The sequence below is a fragment of the Thunnus maccoyii genome, chromosome 3 (assembly GCF_910596095.1).
Source record: "Thunnus maccoyii chromosome 3, fThuMac1.1, whole genome shotgun sequence".
Lineage (NCBI taxonomy): Eukaryota > Metazoa > Chordata > Actinopteri > Scombriformes > Scombridae > Thunnus > Thunnus maccoyii.
In genome coordinates this window covers 14,930,833-14,951,202 of record NC_056535.1, presented here as the reverse complement: position 1 = coordinate 14,951,202, position 20,370 = coordinate 14,930,833, and the positions used below count along the sequence as shown (strand labels likewise).

General features: G+C 38.4%; 2 protein-coding genes across 2 annotated transcripts; both read left to right on the top strand.

Annotated features, from left to right (window-relative positions):
- Positions 1 to 293: 293 nt before the first annotated feature.
- Positions 294 to 7,098, top strand: mcrs1 (microspherule protein 1). The gene is made up of 14 exons (XM_042406618.1): positions 294 to 501; positions 1,362 to 1,516; positions 1,717 to 1,855; positions 1,958 to 2,122; positions 2,231 to 2,340; positions 2,467 to 2,575; positions 2,753 to 2,891; positions 4,394 to 4,469; positions 4,624 to 4,652; positions 4,905 to 4,997; positions 5,108 to 5,190; positions 5,317 to 5,404; positions 6,425 to 6,552; positions 6,656 to 7,098. The coding sequence occupies exons 2-14, from the start codon at positions 1,362 to 1,364 to the stop codon at positions 6,740 to 6,742; spliced, it is 1,401 nt and encodes a 466-aa protein (XP_042262552.1). The 5' UTR covers positions 294 to 501; the 3' UTR covers positions 6,743 to 7,098.
- A 4,625-nt stretch (positions 7,099 to 11,723) lies between these two features.
- suox (sulfite oxidase) lies at positions 11,724 to 19,915 on the top strand. Its single transcript, XM_042407469.1, has 5 exons — positions 11,724 to 11,903; positions 14,611 to 14,681; positions 14,948 to 15,116; positions 16,263 to 16,535; positions 17,640 to 19,915. The coding sequence occupies exons 2-5, from the start codon at positions 14,623 to 14,625 to the stop codon at positions 18,861 to 18,863; spliced, it is 1,725 nt and encodes a 574-aa protein (XP_042263403.1). The 5' UTR covers positions 11,724 to 11,903; positions 14,611 to 14,622; the 3' UTR covers positions 18,864 to 19,915.
- The last annotated feature ends 455 nt before the right edge of the window (positions 19,916 to 20,370 follow it).

Below are 20,370 nucleotides of genomic sequence, written 5' to 3'. Positions count from 1 at the left end.
GGGCACAACAGTGAAATGAAACAATTGAATGTGCATGTACTAAGTGTCCAAAACCAAACACTTGGCCTAAGTTACTGCTTTTAAGCTTATCAGACAATTAACTGTAAAGTAACCACATAACCAACTAACATTTTTGGACCTCTTCTTCAAAAAAGAAGAAATGTTGTGAGGACAATTTCAGTTTAAATGTTAAGAAATATTAATCTCGTGTGAAATATTCTGTGTATATCATTTGAACGGCCTGCTCTCCGGTCCACTGGGGGGCACTGTTGTACCGTAAAGCTGTTTGCTAACTGCGCTACACCCTCACAAGAAGAAAACAGAGCAGCAAAGAAGCTAATGCTAATAAGCATCCGTCAAATTCCTGTGGTCAGTTAGCCATGTAGCTACCTAAATAAACCGCCCACGTCAAGCAGCTAACAGGGTGTTGATATAGACCATATAGGCTCCATATAGACTCCCATTAACGGATCTGATATCACAACTAAGACAAACAGCAAGGTGAGTCGCAAGACAGCGTAGCTAGCTGGTCGTATTAGCTTGCTAATTAACTATCGTAAGAACGTTATGTTGGCTAAGCTAATGCTAGCTAGCCTAACAGAAACCAGCATTATTTTGACCAGATAATGTTGGCTAACCAGAAAGACTGTCAGAACTATAATGCTCCATTATCTGGGGGAAGCTTTCTTGATCGCTACAGCTATTATTTCCGCATTAAGTATCACATATTGGAGGCAGTCGTAAAGGCCCCATATGGCTAAGGTTACATGTAAACAAAAGGCGATGATGAGCAGCCTGATCACTCCCCTGACTTATAGAAACACAAACACAGACTACTTTAAAATGGATCACACACACAGCGGTAAAGCGACATTCTGAATAAATGACTATCATTTGAGACGTATTTCGTCTGTTTATAACTTTGACGTTATGTTCATACATGAATCAAAGTTGAAATATGTTCTCATACACTGTTATTAAGATGCTTACTATAAAGAAATAAGGTGAATTATTAAAAACTGGTCAACATATGCACACGGATTCCAGGTTATTCCTCAATTTAACACTGGAAGGCTAAGCAAATCAAACAACATGTTAATGTAGAGTGTCCCTAAAGCATATGATACCCCTTACCTGCTCCAATTAGAGTTTAATTATTCGTGGATTGTACTAATTGTGAGCAACCTGGAACATGCTTAAGCTCATGTCCTCATATGGATTTAGCAACCATATTAAGCCAGATAAACTCTGAAGCCAAGTTAAAGGTTCATAAACGTGACAGAGACAGGATTGATGAGTTCTGCTACTCTGAGAAAGGTGCAAATTTATTTCCTGACGTGTCTTATGTTGTGACTGGACAGATGCAGGCGGGTGACCCTGTGGTTGGTGCGCCGATGGCAGTAGCTGGTGCTCAGAGCCGGTCAGAGGACGAAGAGTCACTCGGAGTAAAAGATGTGAAAAGGACAGCGACACAAGCATTTGGCAGTGGTGTTCCCAAACGCAGAAGCTCCTCGAGGTGTGATTTATTTTGTTGTGTATTGTGTTGTTCCAGCTGTATACTAGCATAGTCAACATGGTTTCTTTTAGCAATAAATGGGAATATAGTTGTGTTGCTCACTGCTGCTCAAAATATGTGATTTGGTGTTTCTGTTGTGTGTATATATGTTTAAAGAATGATGAATTGCTGCGTAAATGTTGCCAAAATAATGTCCTCAGGTCAATAAAGAGGAAGAAGTTTGATGATGAGCTGGTGGAAAGCAGCCTCGTCAAGTCATCCAGTAGAGTTAAAGGTCCTCCTGTCATCGAGCCTGTTCGCTGTTCAGGGAGCGAGCCTTCATCCAGTGAGAGAAAAAAGGTACATAAAGCCATAAAAGATTCCCACACAAATGCGTGATTGAAATAAAACTTGAGACTGATGGATGATGTAAATTTTTGTGCCCTCATGTGACCCTGTCAGGTGGCGAAATCAGGAACAGCTCTACCGCCGCCTCTTACAATGGTGGTAAACCCTGCACCTATCACCAAAAGGGTGAAGAAAAGCAAGCAGCCTCTACATATTACCAAAGACTTGGGCCGGTGGAAACCTACTGATGACCTGCTGCTTATAAATGCTGTGTTGCAGGTGAGTAGTACAAACTTAACGACACTGTCATGAAAGATGGACATTGTTCAGGAATTAACGTGACCAGTTTCTTTCTACTTTCTTGTGAAATCTTGTGTTTGTCTCTAGACCACAGATCTAACCTCTGTTCATTTGGGGGTCAAGTTCAGCTGTCGTTTCACTTTGCGGGAAATTAAAGAGAGGTGGTACGCTCTCCTCTACGATCCTGTCATCTCAAAGTAAGATACCAAGCAGGCAAAAACTTCACCTTCCCCTAATTTTTAAAATATATTTCTCTTTTTGTTTACACCCTTACCCTTTGAATTTTATTTCAATCACATTCTGTCTGTTGTCTGTGTGGTTAGGCTGGCATGGCAGGCTATGCGGCAGCTTCACCCAGAGGCCATTGCAGCGATCCAAAGCAAAGCGCTCTTCAGCCAGGCTGAGGAGGCACTGCTGGCCAAGATTGGTTCAGTAAGTGAAATTGTTTCTTGAATCAGCTGATGTGTACCAATCAAATGGCGATTCAAATGCAATTCAAAAATAAGCTGTTGTTTTATTTTGGATTACAGCATACGTTTTTGAAATACACATTTGATATTTGCGTCTTGAATTCACAAGAGGCTTTGCATTATGTTTGTCGTTAAACAGACTAGCCAGCCCAAACTGGACGTGTTCCAGGAGCTCCTGAGCAAACACCCCAGTGTCTTTCACCAATCTCGCACCCCCAAAAGCCTGCTGGTACACTGGCAGCTTCTAAAGCAGTACTACCTGCTGGATGACCAGAGTGGTGAGTTGAGTTACTCATTCAAACTCTTCGGAGAATTCACAAATTAAGTTCATTTATTTTGGCCAAATGAAACATGTCCTTTGTACTAGGGGTGAGGTTGAATCCAAATACAGTATTCCAAGAAGCACAAATAGTGGGTTTTTACGAATATATATTTCGTAGAAATATTTTCAAAATTATTTGTTTTCAGGAAGAAAAAAAACATATCAAATAACAGCAGGTCGAGACATTACTGTCTCCATATCTCTCCTCTGCTCCGTCTGTCTCTGTGTCATGGATGTATAAATAGCTGCACGTCTGTGTGTCTGGCGAAGCCGAGCTTTGGCTGAGTGATCAGTGCAGTCGTCCATAGTCTGGGAGACCGGGGATTGATACCCAGTGTGGGAAAAAGTGTCAGCAAAATAGTTAATTGAAGAACACTTTAATATCCTAAAATTAGAAGCATATAAAAACAAAAACAGGATTGTTATGCCTATTTCCACTCCTATTGGAATACAAATACAAATAATTTTGCTGCCTCAACAAATACAAATACTGGGCTCTCCACGCATCCCTATTTTGTACTCAGATGCACGTCAAGTATGAATCCCTTTTGGGGGCCATCCTGCAAGCAAACTGTAATATCTTTAGACTGGCTGTGGAATACAATTCAAATCTTTGACAGGAAAAGACACTTAAGTGTAAACATTTGCCAGTAAACAGTTGTTTTAAAATCTAAAAAAGTGCAGTTTAGGGCTGTAGTCTCCTGGTCGACTGGTCGATTAGTTGGTCGATATGCTCTCGTCCGACTAAATTCTCATTGGTTGAATAATCTCCGTGTTATTTTCATAAGGAGAAAAGTGCTACATCAACAGCTTTCCAGGAGTAATCCATTATTTCCTGCGGCGGGAGGGACAGACTAACAAATTACCTGTGAAAAGGGGATGTATTCAAAACACTCCCAATGTTTTCACAATGTTGAACTCGCCCAACCTAATGGAGACTGCTGGGTCTACTGAAGATCATGTACGATTTTAGTCGACCAAGATTTTCTTTGGTTGACTACAGCTCTAGTGCAGTTACATAACAAAATGAACTGATCTCAAACCAGACTCTTCTTCATGTAAACGTGTGTTCTGGCAGAAACACATACAAACATTTAAAATGGTCAAACAAACTAAATTATATTACCTTAACAGACAGTCGCTATAATTGATGAGTAAACTACATCATGACTGTTAGAAGGGCTTTTTTTCTTAAAGCACAACCAGGCTTTACATCTCTTTATTGGGGTCTTAGCATGGCAGAAATTGTAGGGACTGTTTTACTGTGATTTTACTCTGACTATTTTACTTCTATTCTACTCTGATCAACATTTATTGAAAATACAGAAAAATAGAGTTTGTCAACATCTGTAATAGATGACAGTTATGATGTAAATTACATTACTATCTATTGAATAATCACATTAATAAAGTGAAGAACTCTGTATTCAGTAATGTGTTGTTTTTTGTGTGTTACAGTCCAGCCTCTCCCTAAAGGTGACCAAGTCCTGAACTTCTCTGATGCTGAGCAGATGGTTGATGATGTAAAGTTAAAGTAAGACAATCTTTCACTGTGCAGTATTCATATAAGGTTTTAGTTTGTCATAAAAGATAGTAGATAAATTATTGTCCATCTTCTCGCTAAAGTATTGTATGTCCATCAAGTTTCACTGCTGATCAGTTTTTTTTTTGTGTTTCCTTCCATGCAGGGAGAGCAGAGACGAGGTGTTGGAACATGGTAAGAATTTTCATTATAAAGACACAAGTTGATATTCAGCTGCGATGCTTCATTACTTGAAGATTTGTCTAATGACAGCGCAGACGCCACAGTGAGGTTTAGTTCAGGTTCGAGTTGGCAGTACAGTTGTTTGTTATTACAGCCAGAAATGTCCTAATTGATTTTTTTTTTGTTGCTGTATAACATGGATTTAAATCTTTGATCATCTTGATATTTCTTACATAAATGTTTTTACTCCTGGTTTCCTTTCAGAGCTGATGATTTCTGATCGTCACCAGAAAAGAGAGATCAGACAGTTAGAGCAGGAGTTGCCACGCTGGCAGGTCCTTGTCGACAGTATCACAGGTATACACGCTTACACTCGCTAAACACAAGCAGATGACTTTTAAAATTATATTTGTTTCGAAGAACCCAGTTTGGTGGAACTCGGTTTATGTTCATGTCTTCGTCACCAGGGATGAGTATGCCCGACTTTGACAACCAGACACTGGCGGCACTACGAGGACGAATGGTACGCTACCTCATGAGATCACGAGAGGTAAATCATTGTATTTTTCACAAATATGATACCTCAGAAGCACCGCTGTTTGTGAGCGGGCCAATCTTATCTATGAAGGTGTTTTTTAGTATGATGCTAATTGTCTTTTTATTCATGTTCACACAGATTACGTTGGGCAGGGCGACAAAGGACAAACAGATAGATGTAGATCTGTCACTAGAGGGACCTGCCTGGAAAATATCAAGAAAACAAGGTGATTAAACTTAAAACAAACATTGTCAGGCTGTAATAGGAAATTTAAAATAATTTGCTCTTAGTTACTGGCAGCAGCTAAGAGAATGGAAACTGCAAAATGAATTAAATTTTTTGGATTGTTTGAGCAAATGGCACTTACTGAATAATTAATTAGCATAATGATAACTTATCAGATATATTTTTGAAAGTAAACTTGCATGCAACACTATTATGGTTCAGACCAAATGTGAAGAGAATTTTATGTGTGACACGATTGGTCTGTGTGCAGAATATAAAGACAAAATATCCCCAGGAACATTTTTGGAACTCAGGGGCTATACTCGTGTTTTGAGAGGAGGAATCAGGGTCCATATTTGCTACCTCTGCTGTAGTTCCTGGCCCACCAAAAGTCCCAGGTGTTGGGGTAATACTTTCCAGGAAGTTGATCATTCAACAGTTGATGTTTAATATACATTTATGCTGCTTTGTGTCATTTTAAAATACTGTAACAGTAAAGCTGCTACCTTGACCTCAAGCTGTTAGATATGAGGAAGTTGCATGAAGCAGTGTCACAATCGTGCAGAACGTGCACAGCAGAGCGTCTGTATGTGTGACTGTTACATCTCAAAAGGTCAATGTCTGTCATGGTTTTAAACTGACATTGCTTTGAGACCAGTTTGTTTCTTTTATTGATTTTATTGTCATGTTAAAGCCCTATGAGACAACATTAATGACTAAAGAAGAAACAATAAAAGTCGAAAAAACGAATTAAATTATTATTTATTAAGAATTTATCAGTCCACCTCAGAAGAGCTCTGGGAAAAAAAGAAACCTCAACTGTGAAATAACCAAAACTTCTCAAACTTTGGCAGAAAATATTGTGTTCATGTAGGATCCTTGTCAGTCATAGTAAGAAGATTATTGAGGGGAAAAAAGTTTTCAGGGACTTTTAAAGCTTCATATTTTCAACTAGCAGCAATGAGAGGCTGCTGACAGTAAACTCAACAATCAATCATCTTGATGTTTTTGATGTTTCCAGGAATTATTAAACTGAAGAATAACGGAGACTTCTTCATCGCCAATGAGGGCAGACGACCCATCTACATAGATGGCAGACCGGTCCTGTCGGGCAACAAGTGGAAACTCAACAACAACTCAGTGGTGGAGGTGTGTGGAGGATGTCAGCCAAGTTGCATATGATTTAAATTTTAAGCGATCATAATATATTTGAGTGAGACGTGGCTCTAACATACTGTATGTGTCCCTACAGATTGCAGGTCTTCGTTTCGTGTTTCTTATTAACTTGGAACTCATCTCACTAATAAAAGCTGAAGCAGCAAAGATGACACAGCAGTGAATATCAGCCATCCAGCAGGAGAATCCACATGAAGGACGTACTGGCAGGCGTATGGATCCAGGAAGTCCCTCTGTGTACAACAGTGGTTAAAGGATGCTCGTATCAAGCTCAGCAGTGCTACCAAGAATCGGACTGACAGCGGCCATGTTAACCTGAAATGTGAATTATAAAGAGGCTACAGCTAATTCCTGGAGATAGTGACAGGTTTTAGGTGATGTTTGGACATTTTCCATGTTGTAATGTAGACACTCTCATGGTAGAGCCTTGTTTTTCCACTTTTTTCAGAATATTGTATTTAAATTCTGTAGTAAAGCTTTTTCAAAATATTAAACTTGTATACACATGAGATTCTGAAATTGTCTTTACAGTCCTATTCACTCCTCATCGTTAAGTTTAACATATTAACAAAGAACTGTTCTGTGAGAAACAACACGTCCTTGCATTCGGGAGGGATTCTGTGATGTGCAGTATGTTACTAAAAACCGTTAATGCAAAACTAGTTTTACTAAAAGCACTAATTTATGCTCAGGTGGGTGTCAGAATGGATTGTAGGTGGCTTTTCTCTCGATAACTTTGGATATTTGGCTCAAATATTTTTTACATTTTAAGATTAAGAATCTTTATATGCTCTGAAATGTTTTTTATCAGTTAAAAATCAGAAAATAAAGAAAAGACCAGTTAATCTGAGCACCAATGAGTGCTACTCCCTGCACGTAAAATATTAACTGCAGATATTCAACTCACATTTGACTCAAATCCTGAAATGCTCAAGGGAGTGCTTAAAGATCCTGGTATTATAAATCAGTTAAAGGCTCTTTTAGCCTTATCAGAAAACAGAAAAATGTTGATGCATCAGCTATGTTTGATCAGATCTCACTAAACCAAAGCAGTTTGGAGTTAATAGGTCAGTCTCCTGTCAAGCTGAGGATGGGGAGACTACCAAAGTCTACACAAATTTATGTCTATTTCTGACTTTCTCTAATATATATTTTTCTCATGAATCACTGAAGTACATTTTCCAGCCTGTTGGCTTTTTATTACAAATAGGCGAAATGACCTGCAATCTCTTTCATTGAACTGTTCGTAACTGCATCTGCAGTTGAAGATTAACGGGATTCGTGATCTGAATCAACTGTATTGTTGGTTATATATACATTACCAGTAGGTAGAGCTAGAGAGCCCAGCAGTGACAGACAGACCACAGAGGCAATATTCTAGGTTTTATTATGCAGATAAGTGATAGAATTTCTTTACAGAGAGGAAAGTTCACTACACTCTGTACTCTGCATGACACTAATTCATCTTTCACTTGATTCATTGAACTACAATTCTGAGAAATGTTATTTCAGGGTAATTGGTCACACAGATAGAAAAAAACTACACAACCACAATATATGCAAAAACAATGACCAGTAACATAGCAACCAGCAGAAACATAGCAACACATCAATCAGAAACATGGATATTTATGAAGGATATGTATGAAATTTATTGCTCTGATTGTGCCCGACAGCACAACCTTCGCACAAAAGGCGTATCATTACTTAAATATTTATTTAAGGTGTGTCTTTAGTTAGTACGTGGAAATGTACCTGTTGGCTTAAGGAATTGTTTTATCTAAAATGTTTCATTGAGCAACAGGATGTTCTTGTCCATTCATAAAATGTACTTCACTAACATGAAGGTGTCAGAAGTAGGTGTCATATACATGTAAAAAACAATATTTGACTGAATCCTCACATGAGGGCATGTATGAAAGTGCACCGAGGGGGTTTGGAAAAAATGTCATCAAAACACAGACAGTGCAGTCCAGTGAATCAGTTGTTACTATAGCAACTAAATCCTAAGTACGTGCCTCAGGTTATGTTTTGACTGCATTCTCCAAACATGGCAAAGCTCACAATAGCACAGTTTAAACATGGGGAAAAAAAAGAAAATCCCTCAGCCATATTTTACACAACAGTGACCAAATCCAGACACATTATCTTGTGATATTCTGCTATATAAATATGTGAGTTCAGGTTACCAGCTGTTCAGCAGGAAACACCTAAAAAATGTTGCATCCAGAGAGAAACAATTTAAGCCAAGAGCACCTGATAGTTTAGTGTCAGGACTGTATATTGTTTGAACAAACCAGTTGTTTGCTGAATTTGTGGTAATCCTTTAACTTTTGTGTCAGTTTTCCTGCAGCTTCTGTTAAGTTGGTGGCACACAGAAGAACAGGAGGAGTTTGAGTGTGAAATATCTTCAAGGTGTGACATTTGTTGAATTCTGAGTCTTTATCTCTTCCTTTTCGATACTAATTACTGTACGGCAAAAAGGAATATAAACAGGAACTCTTCTGATGTCCACCATGACCACTTGGAGGAGAGAAAAGACTATTTTAAAGAGGAAAAAATATCAAATAAATACAGTTTTATTGTACTTTGTAGATTTTAGCCAAATGTGCACCATGTAACATCAATGAATCATTACTGCATTCCATTTAATTAACAAAAATATATTTACTATTAAAAAATCTATGCATACTATTAAGATCATCATTGAGAAGACAGGTACTGGCAGCTTTATACAGTGAGATGGTGCAACTATGTTGGATTATAACAGTAAGGGAAAACTGTCCTTTAGTGGAAAATGAGCTAAAGATGACAAATGCAGCTGGAAAGGTCTAAAATCAGACATTTATTCTCTTCGGGATAGAAAAAGAATAAATAAATGCACATGTGGTGGATCAATGGAGGGAGAAATGGGACAAGTGGCAACATTTGAATGAAAGCAATTGGGTTTATGGGAAACATAGTCTTAATTTTGAGAAACAGTGAATCAGGCTTATTTCTAAGTAGGTTTGCACATGCAAGGAATTTGCCTCATGGTTGTGGTGCATAACAATCAAAATCTACACAAAATTTATTCAAAATATATTCTAAGTGAAAAGAGCTGTTATAAGTTTAAATTGAAGAGAATTTAATGTGCAAAACATTGACCAGGAATGTAAATATGTTCATGGTGTAAACAGCATTTGCAGTGTGTAAGTAAAAATAACAAAACCATTGTTTTAATGTACTGCACCGAGTTAGATGTAATGAGTAATAAAACCCACAGATGCACAAATGTTAGATTATAAGATTTTACGTTAATGTAACGTGTAGTGTCCATTGGTGGGTCAGGAGTCTGTGGGGTCCCAGGTCTTGTTGATGAGGACAGCTGCACTCGAGGTGTGAGATACAGTATTAATCTGCATCTTTCCAACCAAGCATCACAATACAAAAACCGTATGATATTTATATGGTTATGTTTACGTCTAACAGTTAATAGTTGTCATATTATTCTTGCTGTGTGCACTTATATTATTATTATTACTGCTGATTTTGTGCTGTTGTTATTGTCAAACACATCTTCAATTTTCACTCATGGCAGCAAGTCACATCTCCAACTGTGTTATGGTCAAATTGCACTACTTTGGCACAATATGCACATTAATGACGATTAATTAGTGCAATAAAGTTTCCTGATAAAGACTTCCTTATTCACTCCTGTTGATAATGACAAAAGTTTCTGTTGGGCCTCTGTTTTTTTACACAGTCAATGCAATATTATACATTACTCTGTTGATAATGTTGTGGTTTATTCAAACTTTTAATCCTCTTCCCCGTCTGCATGTCTGTTTATTGTGTAAATTCCGGTGCGTTCAGAAAGTGTGAATACTGGAGGAGACGAGGGAATGAAGAGTCAGTAAACTGGAGCATGTCCAGACTAACCTGCTGTGAAGCCTTTGGCAAAAAATGTACTCTGATAGATTCTTTGTTTGGTGCAAAAAAGAACATCGTCATATAGGCTATATATTAGAGCTGCAAAGATTAATTGATTAATTTTGAACTATTGAATTACTATTTTGATATTCAATTAATCAGTTTGAGTATTTTTTTAAGAAAAAAAGAATGTGTGGGTTGTGGACTGTTGGTTGAAACAACAGAAAACATTTAAGGACATTATTTTGGGCTTTGGAAAACAGTGATCACCTTTTCTTTTTCTTTCATCATCATCATCATCATCATAAAGCTTTAGCCAGTAAACAATTTTTCTTACATTAATTAAATCATTAGTGATAGATTATACTTTTTTTTAAAGGTCATTAGGAGCTGGTACCGACTAGGCTACTATTGTGCAGTGTTGGAAGAAGTATTCAGATCCTTTACTTAAGTAAAAGTACCAATAAAACTATGTAAAAATACTCAGTTACAAGTAAAAGTCCTGCATGAAAAAATGTAAAAGTACATAAGTATTATCAGCTTGATGTAGTTAAAGTATTGCAGTCAGGCGCCTCCAAAGGGTCACCAGATAAATCTGAGGGGTTGTGAGATGATTAATGGGAGAGGAAAGAAGAAGAACAAAGTTCTGATACACAAATCTGTTCATCATCATCAATCATTTGAACATATTTTCATTATTGAAATGAAACCATGTGAGAAGTTGAGAGGGAAAAATCACTATTTGGTGAAGCTGCTAACAACTCATAGACATCTGAAATGTGACCCCAACTACACACTGCTTTTTGTAAGACATCCAAAGCCAAAAAGGTTGGAAACCACTGGTTTAATCTTTAACAATGTGTTGTATTTTAAAAGCTTGTTATATTATCCATTGTGTCAAATCTTCATCTGAAAAGTAACTAATGCTTTCAAATAAATGTAGTGGAGTAGAAAATACAATATTTCCCTCTGAAATGTAGTGGAGAGGAGGTATAAAGAGGAATAAAATGGAAGTACTCAAGTAAAGTACAAGTACCTCAAAACTGTAAAGTAGGCTACAGTACTTGAGTGAATGTACTTAGTTACTACTGTTGTGTTTCATTTGTTACACAGTCTTCCAGCAGTCATCCTCCCACAGTGTTCATCGATAAATTAATTTCTAAACGGTTGTTTTCAAGCCGTCTAAGTCCTTTAACCTAATAATCTTGGGAGGTAAAGGTTGCATTGACCCTGCCTCGCCTCTTTTGCAGGAAGTCCTGCAGAGAGAAGTCAACAGTCGTTGTCTTGAACGCACCCCAGTCCATATTTGTGTTACGTTTCAGAGCAACGTAGTTAGTTGTTGTTCATCGTGGGGAGCATCTGGGTCCAAGTCTACACATCCATGGTCCAAGCAGGCGACTGACACAACTAAAGTGAGTGTGGCTTTGCATAGAAGAAGTAACTGAAACTAACATTATAAGAGTAACATTTATTCTGTTTATGAACATACTGTAAGTGAGCGGGTAGGTGAAGCCGGGCAGGCAGGCTAATATCAGCCGGCTAACTGGACTGTTAGCTACGTTAGCGCTGCGACGTCAAATAGACATATTGGTTATTTTAACGTTGCCGAAACGTTTGGCTGCTGTGACACAACTTGAACCGAGTAGCTTTTAATAGGATTTATTTTACGAGTGTCTGCTGTGTGAGTTTTAATAACGTTAGGGTAATATAACACACAGTTTGCTAGTGCAGAAATGTATTATTAAAGCTAATTTTGTCTGCTGTCAGCTTGTGGAAAGATCCAACGCACCCATAATCAGGTCTATGTAAATTACTCATGTGGACAATATAAAACTACACATATTACTGTCAGAGGACTTACACCAAATACTGTTGCAGTTGTTGCCATTAAAAATATGGTGTTAAATGCTAATTTTATCTATAAATAGTTTAATGTGTTGTTTTAAATTTCCACATACACACAGCATGTAAAATGGGGGGGAAGGCAGGTTGTCAATACAGCTTGATGTCAGTAAACTTGCAATTTGGGATGCACATAGTTTTTCAGTAGTAGTAGTAATAACAATAATAATAATAATAATAATAATAATAATAATAATAATAATATGTGACGTTGTTTCACCATACAGTCCTTGTTGTGCACCACAAACAAACAGGTGGTTTTTTAATCTAATTTGGGAGCTCTGTGTCTCTCAACCTTTTTCACTTCATATCATTTCATCTCATATATTTCTAGGTGTAAAATTCCTTAACTAAGTTGATCATAAGAAATGTAGGTGTGCCCGTATCCATCTCTCAGATTAGCGAGACTGCAGATACTGAAAACAAAATTAATGTTTCACATTTTAGGTTTTCTGTAAACTTGATATTTGTCACATTTAATTGTTGCTCTTGTCATCTTCATATATTTCATACACTTATTTCCTATTTACAGTCAATATTTCACATTTTAAATCCCATTTCTAAACTATTATTATTCGACTCAGTAAATAGATTTAAAAATTTTCACTTAATTTTAGCACTACTTTGTTTATTTCATTATTATTATTGCCTCACTCTTGTTCTGTTTTTATTCTTTTATGTTGCATTTGTGGTAGCAAAGGACACATTATTTAATCTAAACAGATTCTGATTCTGAAGAGGTCTCAATGTGTGTAGCTGTAAAAATGAACTTTTGTAACTTTAAATTGTAACTTAAGTCTTACGAGTTACTCTGACCTGCCTGTTTAAAAGCCTCAAATGCAACTTTGTTAACCAATAAAACCCTTAGTCAGATGAAATATATTAAAAGTGTTACTCAGACTTTCTAGCTACAGATGACTTTTTTCTGCAGTGTTAAGTAAGGTGAATAGAGGTTACGACACTAAATTCAGTTATGATAACAAAATGGCTCCGTCACTCTACGTTATCCTTCCTCTTTTTATGAAAGAGCACTTGTTTCTCTCTGTGTAAACAGAGTGAGACTCATAAAAACCAGGAGGAGACGACCCCTTTCCCTTCAAGTCTATCAGAGTTGAAGTAGCTGCTAGCTGGCTCGCTGCCTCAGTAAAAGCTGGTTAAAGATAACCCCGACTAATCGTAATAGCTACTGTTTACAGTGATAAGGCAAGTGTAATTGATTGATAAAGCTGAATCCCTCTGCATACTACTGTAGTTTTATGAGTGACATAGAAGACATAGAAATGCTGTCTTTTTTCTATTACAATACAGTTTTTTAAAACAGCATTACCATTTTTTGCCTTTTTAATTTTGGTCTGATCTTCCAATTAACAGTAAATATCTATAAACTTTATCTTTCCAGTCAGCCAGTCCCTGGTCTAATGAAGTGTAAGCCACAGCCATGTTTTTCTAAAGCTGAGCGACATTAGTCTGAATTCCTTTATTCAGACTGGAGTCTTTACTGAGTCATGTCCTCTTTCCTTATCATAAAAATGTTAAGGCTTGGTCAACAGAAGAAGATAAGGTCCTGTCTAATTACATTTTCCCACTAAATGGTGAAAGGTTTCAGGTAGTGAATTAATCATGTGCTGTGTTTACATCCAGAAACATTTCTGTGGTCAGGGAGTGAACCGGGGCTCAGCCCTCCTCCTCTTCTCTGTTCACTCCCCCTCAGCCGGTTGGCTCCATTTGAAGGTTGAAGTAACTGCTGGTTGGTCAGTTTAGTAGGAGTATATGGGTTTAAAGGTTCAGTTGGTCATATTAACAAGACTATATGTGGGCTATAAACAGAGAGTACATCTGGTGAGCAGTGCTAAAAAAATGTAAAATGAAACTATATATGACTGTACAAAGTGTGTATAAAGTGTAAAATTATCCACATAGTAGCATGTTTGTTTTTTTTACCAGCTATTCCAAGTTACACACATCAACACATCACTCACTGAGCCAGTAGACTGTTACATGTCTCTGTGTAGAGCTGCAACAATTAATAGACAATCAGCAACTGTTTTGATAATCGAAATAATCATTTTAGTCATTTTTTTTTAGGCAAAAATGCAAAATAATGTGCTGCAAACGGTTTGAATTTCAGTTTACCAGATTATATTTTTATCATGTTTTTGTGTAATATTTCAAATCAAAGGATGTTGGGTAACTTTTCTCAATACAATGTTTCCACAGAACATCAATGCAATGCTGCTTCTCAGACGCTGTCAAAGCCTTACTCGATTTGGCCCCCTCAACTCCCAAAGGTACATTTATCACATTTATCACAGTTTATGGACCTCCAGCAAATTAAAGGTCTGAACTTCATGAAGGAGACCAAAACGGATACGTTTATTATTAGAATGTTGTGTACAATTAGATAACAAGTGGTGTATATTTTATTTTACACTCTGTGAATACCTCAGAAATGTATAATTATACATACATACACAGTTGTATTCAATATGAATATAGATAATGAGCTTGTCTTGATCTGCATAAAAGTTAGATTTCCATTTTTTTCATTTCCTAGACATCAGGTGATACCTGCTGCGACGTCGTGTGCGGCTCGTCTCTGGAGCAGCAGCAGTGACGACCAGAGATCGCACCAGCATGCTCACAGTCCCAGCTGGAGACATGGCTTGGCAGGACTGCTGGCTGGTACAGGAGCTGTACTGGCTTACGTCCTCCACCACCACAAGGTTAGGAGGCCATAAGATCTGTAAAGACTGTAAATGTTGAATTTGCTTTTGTCATAAGGTAATATTATGTCAGAACAAGCAATTTACAGACATGAATTTGATTGTTAAAACTTGTGATGGACGTCTGATATTATTGTTGACATCTTATAGACTAAACAATTAATGCAACAATATCAGTAATCAGTAGATTAATTTAGATGAAATTTGGTTGCAGCTTACTGGCTACAATCCTCTGCCAAATTTTCTTTTTACCACCAAATAAATCTCTTGCTCTTACTGAAAGTGAATGGCAGCAGTGGAAAGCAGCTTTATCTGAAAGATGTGTTGTTGAACATCGATGAAGAACAATGTGTTGATCTAGAGCAGCACCATTCTAGTGTATAGTATGTTACGGTTTTAATGATAAAAGTAGTCAATTATTTGGCCAATTTGAAGTTAATTAACATTTGATTTAAGCAAGGCGAATTTGCAGTGTTGGCTTTCAGTCACACCCTTTTATGGTGTTCTATCTAACGGTATGGACAGTGATCTATTGCATATGTTGGTACACACTATCACCAGTTTTCACTCCCACATGTGCGTGACTCAACGGGTGTTACACATCATCAGATGAGAAAAGTGATTTGTTTAGAGGAGTGCAGACTTGACAAATTCAAGGTTCAAACTGCTGACCATAAATGAAGAAATGTTTTAGTTGCATCGTGGATAGTTTATCATGTCATTTTTTCATATTTGTTAAACTAACTGAAGTGATGGACTAGTTGATTTGTCATCCATGCAGCTCTCACATGTACAGTGAGAAAACTTTAACCTCTCCAAGCAGCAGTGCAGATCTTCTTTATAAACCTGTGAATAATTAACACAATGAGTATCATTGAGTATCATCATTGTGCTAAATGTCTCTTGCAAGATTTACTATTACTAGGACAAGTAGTAAATTATGTATTAACTCCTACTTTCTGTTCTACTGTGTTTTGTCTTGATCCGACACAGGTGTTCAATATTCAAAGTTTAAAAATTATTAACAGTTTAAGAACATGCTGCTGCTACTGTTCAACAAATAAAAGCCATCTGGTGGACCAGCATGTGTTATTTCCACAATTAAGATCACAAAACTGATGTTGCCTCTCATCTCTCCCCGTGCAGGCTGAGCAAGCAGACACCATTACAGTTCGAACCATAGAGAAGACCTCTTCTCTTCCCATCTTCAGCCAGGAAGAAGTCAAAAAGCACCGCTCTCTGGAAGACGGTGTGTGGGTGACTTACAAAGGCAGCGTTTATGACATCACTGAGTTTGTGAGCATGCACCCAGGTGGGGATAAAATCTTGTTGGCAGCAGGTGGGGCCCTTGAACCCTTTTGGGCTCTGTATGCTGTACACAACCAGGAACATGTGCTGGAAATCCTCTCAGAATATAAGGTGGGAATATAAGAATTGGTTTCTGTTAATACTTCAACAAAAATACTGTTATAAAAAAAGTTTAAAAGTATGTTTCAACCAATTGCAAAAAAGAAAGTTATCCACAAAAACCAGGAGTAAGATCCAAAAGTAAAAGAACTGTCAGGTGATCATACAAATTCTCAAAGTTAGAAGGTACATTCCTGTCACTAGTGTCTTCACTAACACACAGAAAAGTGTATTTACTATTTAGCCAGTGAACTACTGATAGAATATAGTCTGTCAGAAAAAAAGGTACCTTTCAGCAGATGTTCACTGCTTGCAGGTGGAGAGTTTCCAACACATAGCTGAGACAAAAACTGGTTGTGACCACAACAGTTCAGCCAAAGTTTGTAACCTTATGTGTAGACATTCAGCAGCTGAAATATCTCAACGTGTCATTGAATTCCATTTAAAATTTAACAATAACACACTATGGTGCATAGCTTCACCTTGGGGTCGCTGTTTGTGGCTGGAAATGGAAATATGACCTCGTTTCCCCCCCCGTATTACGATCCAGGAACTTGACTGGCCAATCAAAGTCCAACCTGCAACAAAGGAGCATGTTTGTCTTAAAGTTCAAATGAGAATCAATGGCAGTTAAATGTGTTAATCTGCACATCCAGTAACAGCATTTCCTCAAGCATCTATTCAGTATGACAATCCATTAAATAATGTTTATTTTCATGTTTGAGGAGTCAAAAGAGAGATCTTGTTGGTTATAAAAACATTATCAGACGAGGTCTGTTGACTTTGATCCTGGGACGATGATGTCATTTATTTTGTCTGTCTTGCATTTGATCCCTGAAGATACATATGAAAAGGTCTGCTGCATAGTGTACTCTAAGGAAAGATATCTGTAGGCTAAATACTGGCACTCCCTCAAGTGGCCACTGAGAAAAATGCTCGGCAGCTGCCAGGACAGCAGAGCAGAGTGACTGCTTTCAGAAAGGGGAGGATGAATTGGTTTGCAGCAAAGGAAAGACACATTTGATTTGTATTTTAGGTCATTTGAGATCAAGAGAAATGTTTGAGTTAGACCCATGTGGGCTTATAACACTTCTCTGTGTCTGTGGTTGATAAAAGGTCGGTGAGCTGAATGCAGAAGACCAGAAGAAGCAGCAGGCTATTAAATCAACTGACCCCTACTCCTCTGACCCTGAGCGTCACCCCATACTGCGCATCAACAACCTCAAACCCTTCAACGCTGAGCCGCCACCTGAAATCCTCTCTGACAACTACATCACCCCCTCCGCTATCTTCTTCAAAAGGAACCACTTGCCAGTTCCTCAAGTGGACCCAGCTTCGTATCAGCTGCACGTGGAGGGACTGCCTGGAAGAGCACTGACGCTGTCTTTAGAGGACTTGAAGACTCGATTCCCCAAGCACACTGTGACCGCCACACTGCAGTGCGCAGGTAACCGCCGTTCTGAGATGAATAAGGTCAAGCAGGTGAAAGGACTTAACTGGGGCATTGCTGCAATCAGTAATGCCAGGTGGAGCGGCGCTAAGCTCAGAGATGTTCTTCTGGCAGCCGGATACGGGCCGGAGGTGGCGCAGTGGGCTCGCCATGTCCAGTTTGAGGGGCTGGACAAAGATGTTACGGGGACAACTTATGGTGCTTCCATCCCTCTAAACAAGGCAGTTAGTGAGGAGGGCGATGTGCTGCTGGCTTATGAAATGAACGGCGAGGATATTCCGGCCGACCATGGCTTCCCTGTCCGCGTCGTGGTACCAGGCATAGTGGGTGCACGCAATGTTAAATGGCTGGGTAAGATCATAATAAGCGCAGAGGAGAGCAGCAGCCACTGGCAGCAGAATGACTACAAGGGCTTCTCCCCCGGGACAGACTGGGACACAGTGGACTTTAAGTCTGCTCCGGCCATCCAAGAGCTGCCCATTCAGTCCGCAATCACCACACCGGCAGACGGCGCTGTGGTCGACCGCAGCGAAGAGGAGGTGACCGTGAAGGGCTACGCATGGAGCGGCGGAGGCAGAGAGGTGGTGCGCGTAGATGTTTCTTTGGATGGAGGGAAGACATGGCAGGTGGCCCAGCTGAGGAGCAGCGAGAAGGGACAAGCTCCCGAACCTTCGCCTCCACCAGGACGAGCTTGGGCCTGGAAGCTGTGGGAGGTGACGGCTCCTCTTCCTGCCAAGGCTCAAGAGCTGGAGATCGTCTGCAAGGCAGTCGACAACAGTTACAACATGCAGCCAGACACAGTTGCCCCCATTTGGAATCTGAGAGGAGTGCTGAGTAACGCCTGGCACCGAGTGAAGGTGAAGATCAGAGAGGACGAGAGCGAGGAATAGACTCATGATGTACTGCAGCAGGATGTATCGATACGTACGAAACAAGATATTTATGCAATCTACCTGAAAGAGTTTCAGCGGTACTCAAAACAAAGTTGGTGAAAGCTGTAAATGACCAAACCAGAAAATGTCCGGATTTGTCAGATATGGATTCACTTACACTTTGGTCTTAAGTGAGAATGTGATTCAGTTAATTCTGAATCTTTTTTGATCTGTCGAAAAGAAAACATTTATTTTTCTAATCATCCTTGATGCTGAAAATGTACGCACAGTGTGTCAAAAGGGTTGAATTGTTCTTTGTGATTAACATGCATCATAACTTAAAAGCCTCATTTGAATTATTATGATGGGATATGTAAAGTATGAAGTTAATTATTTAGTAATTGCTTTAAGTGAAGGCTGTTGGAGTTGTGTGGAGTGTTCACTTTACTTTAGAGAGAACAACTGGAGTTTATCAAGACTAGGATTAACTTGGAATTTTTAAGACATTGTGAGCGTCTGTTAATCTGCAGCTGTGGCTCTGCTTACCATTAACCTCTGCAAGTGAAGAGATGTGAAAATAATCACTTTTTGAGGGAAATTTGAGTCGCTTGAAGAAATCAGAGGTGAAGTGTGACCCTCAGAGAGCACCATTTAGGTTATAAACCTCTCTCTGCACCAGATTGATTGATTGATTGATTTATCTGATGTGTAACCTGTGTCTCTGGTAACAGGCAAGTGTGAGGAAAGGGAGAGTTTTTTGAGCTCAGCAAAAACATTAAGGATTAAGAAAGATGATGAGAGTGGATGTTGAGAGAGGAGCAGTAAATAATGTGTGAGGCCAGCTACAGTAAATCTTAATATACACCCTTTTTGAAACGTCCTTGAAGTGGAGTAATTGCACAGCTTTTGCAGAAGTAGCCCTGCTTTTCATGGTCATATTCAGTCATATTAATGTTAAATCACATTGACATCATCATATCATTTAGCCTTGTGATTAACTTGGCTTACACAATGTATTGTGTAAAATGTACGTTATCGTTGAAGATGATGAATAAACAACTCTAATTTTACACTGAAATACTTCTGATGATTCAATTACTGCTTATTGCTGCAACTGGTGAAGAGTCAGAACCATCAAGCACGTCTATGAACTATTAACTATTTTTGTGTCACTCAGAGTTGAACATGTTGACGTCATGGTTGAGAGTCAAACTACAGTTTTCTTAAGTTGATAGAAAACACATTTAAATCACAGATTCTTTTTGTTCAAGGGTGATTTTAGTTATTTAAAATATGGCTTGTGTAGGAATAATACTATACTTGAAATTAATATTATGCACTCGTTAAGGTAATAGGGGCACCACCTCCACTGATTAATTGATTAATAATGAATTAATTAGGAGGAAAAATAATTAAATCAAATCAATCAGTCTTATATCTGAAAGTCATGAACTCTGAATACAGTGAACTCCATCTCTGATATAAAGGAACAGACAAATACAACGACTCAAGATATTTATTTAAC

What these genes read in the sequence shown, in the direction of transcription:
- mcrs1 (XM_042406618.1), top strand. Translation starts at nt 1,362, where the DNA reads ATGCAGGCGGGTGACCCTGTGGTTGGTGCGCCGATGGCAGTAGCTGGT. An exon ending in TTATAAATGCTGTGTTGCAG is followed by an intron (nt 2,123 to 2,230) that starts GTGAGTAGTACA and finishes GTTTGTCTCTAG; the next exon opens with ACCACAGATCTAACCTCTGT. An exon ending in AGACGAGGTGTTGGAACATG is followed by an intron (nt 4,653 to 4,904) that starts GTAAGAATTTTC and finishes GTTTCCTTTCAG; the next exon opens with AGCTGATGATTTCTGATCGT.
- suox (XM_042407469.1), top strand. Translation starts at nt 14,623, where the DNA reads ATGCTGCTTCTCAGACGCTGTCAAAGCCTTACTCGATTTGGCCCCCTC. An exon ending in GGCCCCCTCAACTCCCAAAG is followed by an intron (nt 14,682 to 14,947) that starts GTACATTTATCA and finishes TTCATTTCCTAG; the next exon opens with ACATCAGGTGATACCTGCTG. An exon ending in ACGTCCTCCACCACCACAAG is followed by an intron (nt 15,117 to 16,262) that starts GTTAGGAGGCCA and finishes CTCCCCGTGCAG; the next exon opens with GCTGAGCAAGCAGACACCAT.